This window comes from Octopus bimaculoides, chromosome 26 (genome assembly GCF_001194135.2).
Source record: "Octopus bimaculoides isolate UCB-OBI-ISO-001 chromosome 26, ASM119413v2, whole genome shotgun sequence".
In the NCBI taxonomy this organism is placed as follows: Eukaryota; Metazoa; Mollusca; class Cephalopoda; order Octopoda; family Octopodidae; genus Octopus; species Octopus bimaculoides.
The window spans coordinates 3,666,923-3,674,370 of record NC_069006.1 but is presented as its reverse complement, the minus strand read 5'-3'; the positions used below and the strand labels follow the sequence as shown (position 1 = coordinate 3,674,370).

General features: G+C 37.2%; 1 protein-coding gene across 1 annotated transcript in view; it reads left to right on the top strand.

The window, feature by feature from the left end:
* LOC128250889 (titin homolog) overlaps positions 1-7,328 on the top strand; it is a gene marked incomplete at its 5' end in the record, with an annotated part of 26,816 nt that extends 19,488 nt beyond the window's left edge. Inside the window, 5 exons of the mRNA XM_052976884.1 lie at positions 917-1,681; positions 2,275-2,304; positions 3,182-3,385; positions 4,294-4,452; positions 5,488-7,328. Coding sequence (XP_052832844.1) covers positions 917-1,681; positions 2,275-2,304; positions 3,182-3,385; positions 4,294-4,452; positions 5,488-5,616 — 1,287 coding nt within the window. The remainder of the gene's footprint in view (positions 1-916; positions 1,682-2,274; positions 2,305-3,181; positions 3,386-4,293; positions 4,453-5,487) is intronic.
* Positions 7,329-7,448: the final 120 nt, after the last annotated feature.

Genomic DNA, 7,448 nt, shown 5'->3' with positions numbered 1-7,448 from the left:
GATGATGATGATGATGATATATGTTTAGCTTCATAAGGCGCTAACGTTAACTTCAGCTTAGAATGAGAGTAAACAAAGTTTGTTTTAGAAGCGTTGAAATGTATTGGAAGATACAGGAATGATTTTTTTTTATTCTCAAATGCGTGATAATGCTAATAAATAGCGTGATCAGGATAAATTATCCATACATTGCAGAAAAATACGTTACCGGCCATTCTGCAATGTATGGATAATTTATCCTGGTCACGCTATTTATTAGCATTATCACGCATTTGAGAATAAAAAAAAATCATTCCTGTATCTTATATATATATATAATATCAATCAGTCAATAAGCAAAATTTCAGTTTCCAATTCTTTCTAAAATACAATTTCTTTCCAGGCCAGAATTTTGTTAATTTGTTCTTGATTTTTCGTCTCTAATTCGATTTTCCAGTTCATTATGTCAAAAGAACCTCAGACACAACCATTTAATATTTAGAATTGTATCATTTTCTGTTTTTTAATTGCTTTCTTGTGAATCTTTGAAACAGTGAGTGTGAAATGATGTTGGTCGTTTTCAAGATGATCAGAAATTTTAAAATTGAAAAACCATTTCCCAATGTCTTTGCAACCTGTAATATTGAAACAAAAGAGATTCTCTTCTGAAGTAAAATATTTAGTCATTCATTTATATTTCAAACCAAAATTGTCCTCTTGTTGTTATTGTTGTTCTTACAGTGAAGATGACTCCTTCCCTGCACCTGATTAGTGTTTCTCTATATCTCCCTCACACACACACACACACACACACACACATCATCCATCAGAAGCAGTTACAAAATTGTTCAATTGTTGCCATTGTTTATTTCATTTGTTGTAATGTTTTATAAACTTGAAATTTAACAAAACTTATTTTGAATGTTTTCATTTCTAGTTGTCTTCGCAAGGAAATCATTCCCAGCACAACACTCCTGTTTCCGCTCATCAGAGTCCATCTGTAGAGATGAGAGCAGTGAGCTCAAGTGGAGCTGGTGGCGTTCATCGGCTCACTTATATTCTTGACAATAAGGCAAGCCAGCAGGCGTCAATGGAGGCTCGGCTCGCTCAGCTCTCTCAGTCATCTCATCCATCTGTCTACCCAACGGACAGACGTGCAGAGAAGATAGCAACTACTCCAAGTGCTTTCTCGCCTCCGGCAGTCCATGAAGTCCAGCAGCCATTCTATACAACAGACAACTTGCATGTCTCTCGCAGCATGCCCTTTCCACAGACCCATCTTCCTATTCAAATGGGACGTCTACCTGTCGACCACGGGCTTGCTGTCTATGCTAACACCCCACATAGCTTCATAACTGTACCAGAGGGCACCATCGTTCAAACTCAGGCACATCACCCCCATTATCAACACACAGGATACCTGAGTCAACAGCATGGCATGGGCCTAGAGCGCGTTGCTCTAGAATCTCGACCTCCATCTAGGCCACCATCTCGACCTGACAAACGGCCACCATCAAACCCCAACCAAGCCACGGGAGGTTCAACAGCAGTTGTAAAGGCCCACGTCCAGCAACCACCACCTGGATCACCTGGTTTAGTCCATTCTGATGGTGTGAAGTTATTACACAGCAACCTGTCAGTAACACCACAGTCTATTGTTAATCCTAATTCCTTTGCTTATGATACAATTGTTATGTTACAGGTAAGTCTTTCATTCTTTCAGTTTTTTTTTTTTTTTTAACAAAGTAGAATTTTCTCTCTGAAGGATTACTCCTTGCTGTTATATTTTTAATTTCTACCTTGGCTTGAATAGATCCCCTCTTCATCATTGTATCATGTCCAATTTCCATGCTTGCATGTGTCTGGCAGAATTTGTTGGGTTTTTTTTTGTTACAGCTGGATGCCCTTTCTGTCCCCAACCCTTACCTGTTTTCAAGCCAAGTAATAGTTCACCAAGGTTGGACATGCTTCTCACAGAAGAATGGAAACAACACCATTTGCATGATGGAGCTTCTTGTTTACAACCATAATGTCAAAGCAAAGGTGTGCGCGCGCGCGCACACACACACACACACACACACACCTTTAAGTTTCCATTTCCCAGATCTACTCAAACACCTTTGGTGTGTCAAATGTTATAAAAGTCATTTGCCCAAGGTGCTGCACAGTGGGACTGAACCCAAGACCTTTACAATTGGGAAACAAGCTTCTTAACCACACAGTCGTTAAATTTAATGTTCAATTCTTTGTCATCACTGTGGTATAAAATTAACTTTAAATCTTTCTTTTTTCCAGATGATTCATGAAGTTTCGTTTACACAGAAGGTAGGTGAAATGTTAATTAGTTAATTAATAATCATTTAGTTACCTGTCACTATAGCATACTACTTTGTTATAGTTACATACTCTAGGCATGGTTATGTTTTTTGCACACTACCAAGTGATGGTCACCAGTCTCTGACCACAACCTGGTGATGGTTACATGTCTCTAATTAACACACAAAATGGTTGATTCCTTTTAGAAAAGCATTATTAAAGATATTATTAGCATAGTTGAAGATGTAGTGTATTGTGTAGTGCCAGATCAGTTCTGATTATGCAGCTTTGATGTGTTTGAGAAGATCCTTGACTCTGTGATGTTTCATCCTATTGTGAGTTAAACCTTTTAGCATTAAAACTGGCCTAAATATTCTACCTATTTTATATTCAAACTGGCCAGATCTGGCCTCTCACAGCTACCCTACAATGTCATTCTAAATATAAACAATGACATCATTGAAATCTTGAAGTAGGAAATAATTCATGATTAATACAAAATCAGCGTGAATTAATAAGTATCAAATTTGGCAAATAAATCTGAGTGCTAAAGGGTTAATATTTGAAGTTTCTGTTTTATTTAAGGTTCTGTTGTAGTTATTGTTTAATCTCAGGCCAATCCTGATTTAAGTGCACCACATGATCAGACATTGCAGCCATACTCAACTTGGACTATATAATTGAATGTGTCCTTCCTTCCATTTTAAAAATGGAAGAATGCGATTCTATAGAGACTGGCTGCTGTTTATGTCAAGTCAAGTGACCATGTTGTAAAGAGACTTTTTCTACGTGTAATATACTGGAGTTCCACAACTCAAGTTGTGCCATGTATGGCTTGTCTGATATTTGTAATCTAACCTAAAACTGTTTTCCTCTTTCCTTACAGAAATATGAAATAATGTGGCAAGGGCTTCTGGCATTGAAAAACGATAATGTAGTTGTGCAGATGCACCTAATGTCAGGAAATAGGCAGTTGATAGCACCATCTATGCCACAGCTAGCTTCAGACTGCACCATGCAACCACTACGAATAAGCCAACGGATGCGCCTTGAGCCTATCCAGGTTGAAGGAGTGGCAAAACGGATGCAGGTAAGTGACATTGACAGGTGAATGGGTTGAGTGGATAAGTCTGCCAATGTGCAGCTCACGTGCAAGAGATGTGGGTTGTGTCAGTGTGAGGAATGTTTAGTCTTGTCAAAGACATGATAGTGCTTGTGTCATGGTGGGAAAAAAACATCCAGTACATTCTGTAAAGTGGTCAGTGCATGTGTATTATAAATTGCAGTATCCAACACATTATAACTAGCAGCTGTATCCATGCAAAAATTATAAATTTTGTGTGTGTTTTAATGTCTACCTTTCCATGCTGGCATGGGTGAGATGGAGTTTACTGTGGAAAATTTTGTATGGCTGGATGCCCGTCTTGTCACCAACCCTTCTTTCCAAGCAAGATAGTATTCCCCCATGATCGAACATGTTTTCTCAGAATATTGGAAATGAAGGACACCGCTTGTGTGACAGTGACACTCATTTACGACTATCATGCAACATCAAGACAGGGAGATATAAATTTAAACACACACATGATGGGCTTCGTTTAGTTTCCAAGCCTCTACTCACAAGGTTTTGATTGACCCAAGGCTGTAGTAGAAGACACTTGCCCAAGGGGGTCACACTGGGACTAAACCCAAAACCATGTAGTTTTGGAGCCTGAGTGGTGTGTGTGCATGCATGCTTTACAGAGGGCACCAGCACATTTGCTTTATATGTGACACTGGCATGGGTGCTTTCTATGTGGTACTGGCACCTGTGAGCCCACAAGACGGACTTTCAGCTGAGAGAGGGAGTGGGGAGCATGGCTGTATAGGACATGCCTCTATATATATATATATATATATATATGTGTGTGTGTGTGTGTGTGTATTGATGTATGTATGTATGTGGAAGAGGATAAAAAATATCAGGTTTAATGTGTTATTGTTTGATGTTTGTTTCAGTTGACAGAAGAGTATTGTATGCTGTTGGCCCTGCCTAATGGCCAAGACCATTTTGAAATAATGCACCAAACTAGAGCTCTGAACAATGGTTTTATAAGTTACCTGAGCAGTAAGCAAGCTGCTGGAATCGTTAATGTGTCCAACCCAGAATCTCAGCAGGTATACTTTTTTACAACACATTTTATTTCTTTTGTGCTTTGTAATTTACACAAATCCCTTCAGCTGTAATTAGTGGCAAATTGATGATAATTGGTAAAATATAGTGATAATGGATGACTGAAGGAGAAGGGTGGAAATATTGTCTGATTTAACCCCAAGGCCAGAAATTTTAAGGGAGACCCTTAATACTTGACTGGTTCTTTATTTTATTGACGCCCAAAAGGATGAAAGGCAAAGTTGACTTTGGCAGGATTTGAACTCAGAATGTAAAGTACTGAAAGAAAAACTGCAAGGCAACTCCAGTACATGATTAGTATTATCAACTCATAAAGGATGAAAGGCCAAAGTTGACTTCAAGAGGATTTGAACTGAGAACATAAAGAGCTAATAGAAATGTAATTTTAAAAAAAACTATAAATGCACGGATGAACATGAAAAGTACGAAAAAAATATAAAAGAAAAGTTGAAATTACATCATATATACAGACTCTAAAAAAGCTCTAAGAACATACAAACTCATGCATACACAGTACATACACTTTACAAATTATATTAAATATACATTATAAATAAATATACATAAAAATTTGGAGGTTGATTGATTATATGATACAAATGAAATGACAGGGTGGGAAAATTGTAAATGTTGATATAATTCAGACTATTATACCTGCATCCTGAGCATTATAAAAATGCAAAAAGGTAAAATAAAACTGGAAAAATTAAAAAAAAAAATTTTTTAAATTATATTTAGAAAGTAATTTTGACCAGGCTATATCAGACTGGTGTCTGATTTGGCATGGTTTCCTCTCCTAGAGTGTAATGGGTGCTTTTACATGTCACCGGCACCTGTACCATTTGCATGACACCAGTATCTGCCACGACTACAATTTTACTTGGCTTGATGGGTCTTCTCACTTATATATTTCTTCATTTTGTAAAATAAGAATTAATTTTGAACCAAGAAAAAAAAAAACAAATCTTATTAGTTCAGCCTGTGATTCTAATAATTATCTCTTTTGTATTTTTTTCCAGCCTGCTTATGTCGTCCATATTTTCCCACCATGCGAGTTTTCTCGCTTGAAACTACGAGAGGCCGGATTTGAATTGATGAACCAAGTATCTGACTTTGCTCATCTTGTGATTGTGATTACCACGGTCTAGTCGAATTCTGGCCAAATATTGGATTGACATGCCACACAAAGTCATCAGAAGAGGGGGCTGTACCCTGCTGTGATTCTTGTTGTTGTTGTTGTTGCCATCATCAAAGTTGTCTGCAGACAAACAATCAGCATCAGCCCAAAAACGATGACAACACACAATATGATATGGAGGTGATGGATATCTCACCAGTAGAATCAGCAGAGAGCTGCTGACTTTCTTGTACCAAATTGTCATGGAGACAATATTAGGTGACCACCACCACCACCACCACCACTTACAACCAACTCCTCTTCTCTCTGTTCTATATTTACAACCAAACCATGTTCACTGTATTTTGCATACGTTTCATATATCCAGTGGAAAGAAAAGTTGGCGATGATTTACAGGGGAGACCAAGGACAAGAAAAAAAAAATCTAGTGCTGAAATCTGTAAGAGTTTGGTCGCGTGATTATCTCGACGACGATGTCCCTGTTGATTGCATAACTAGACTTTTATTTTCTCAGTGAAATCCTCATCCAAAGTGATAAACGGACTCAAGTGTGTTTGTGTGTGAGTTCCGTCTTCCCAGTGATGACTTTCTATCAATGATACCGCTTCCAAAGATCTTTAAAGGATGAGTACATCATTTAGGAATTAAAAACAAAACAAAAAAAACATTTGTGAATGAGGAATAGATCTAGACCAACAGGATCTTATATATTATTATTATAATACACAGGGAAACTTCAAAACAAGCCCTCCCCTCTTTTAATTTTAATTTTTTTTTCAAAAGTTACAAGTGAATTTTTTTAACAAACAAAAAAAGCAAAATTTTATTTTATTTATTTAATACTTCCCCCTGCCTCGTTACACACTGACCCCCACCCCTTTATTTAGTGACTCCACCAGGGTTTCAACCAATACTGCTGCTCAAACCCGACCTCCTCTTGTACTACAAGCCCCAGTCGTTGTGGGGAGATTAATGACAATAATTACATACATACACTGCTTTATGTGACAAGTCTCTGTATATCTCTCTATATCTCACTCTCTCTCTCTCTCTCACACTTCGGAGCAGTCTTGTAATAAGGTGAATTATGTAAACAAGGATTTTTTTGCTCTTGGAAGGCAGCTAAATCTTTCTTCACACTTCTCAAAACTATTTCTTTCAATAGTTATTTTTAAACTTTTTTTTTAACCCTTTCTAGACCCATTAATAATTTTAGTTCAGATTTTTATTTTTGTTGGTTTAATTAATATAATTGAAAGAAAGAGAAGAAAAAAAAATGTTTTAAAAAAAAACAAAAAACCCCAACCCCTCCACAAGCTATGTATATGTATGTAAAGAGAGAGTGCCCTGCCAGCCACTCCACCCCCCACTTCTAATCAGTTCCTCTTCTTTCTCATCTTCCCTATTTTTTTAAATTTTCTTTTATCAAACTTTTTATTTCATTTCTTGGCATTTTAAAGAGTTTTTTTCTTCTCTCTCTCTGTCTTTCTCCTGCCCCTCAAACTGTTGTATATATTGTAATTAAAATGAGGGGAGTGGCTGAAGTGATAGTCAAACGACACTGTAGGCTGGCTGAGTGCACCCCACCCCCTTTCTATCACGTGATCTCATTACCCTGCTGCTGGTCAGCTGTTGCTGCTTCTCCCAAAAGAAGGACATGCTTCAGAGGGTGGCAGTTGGCTCCCGTGGCTATTTAAAAAAAAAGAAGAAAATAATAGAAAAAGAAATATAAATGGATTTGAACAAAAAAAAAAATGAACATAAAATATAAATAAAAGAAATAATAAAAAAAAAAACTTTTCAAAACACCACTCCCCTCCCTTGCAACAAGTTTTAATCTCC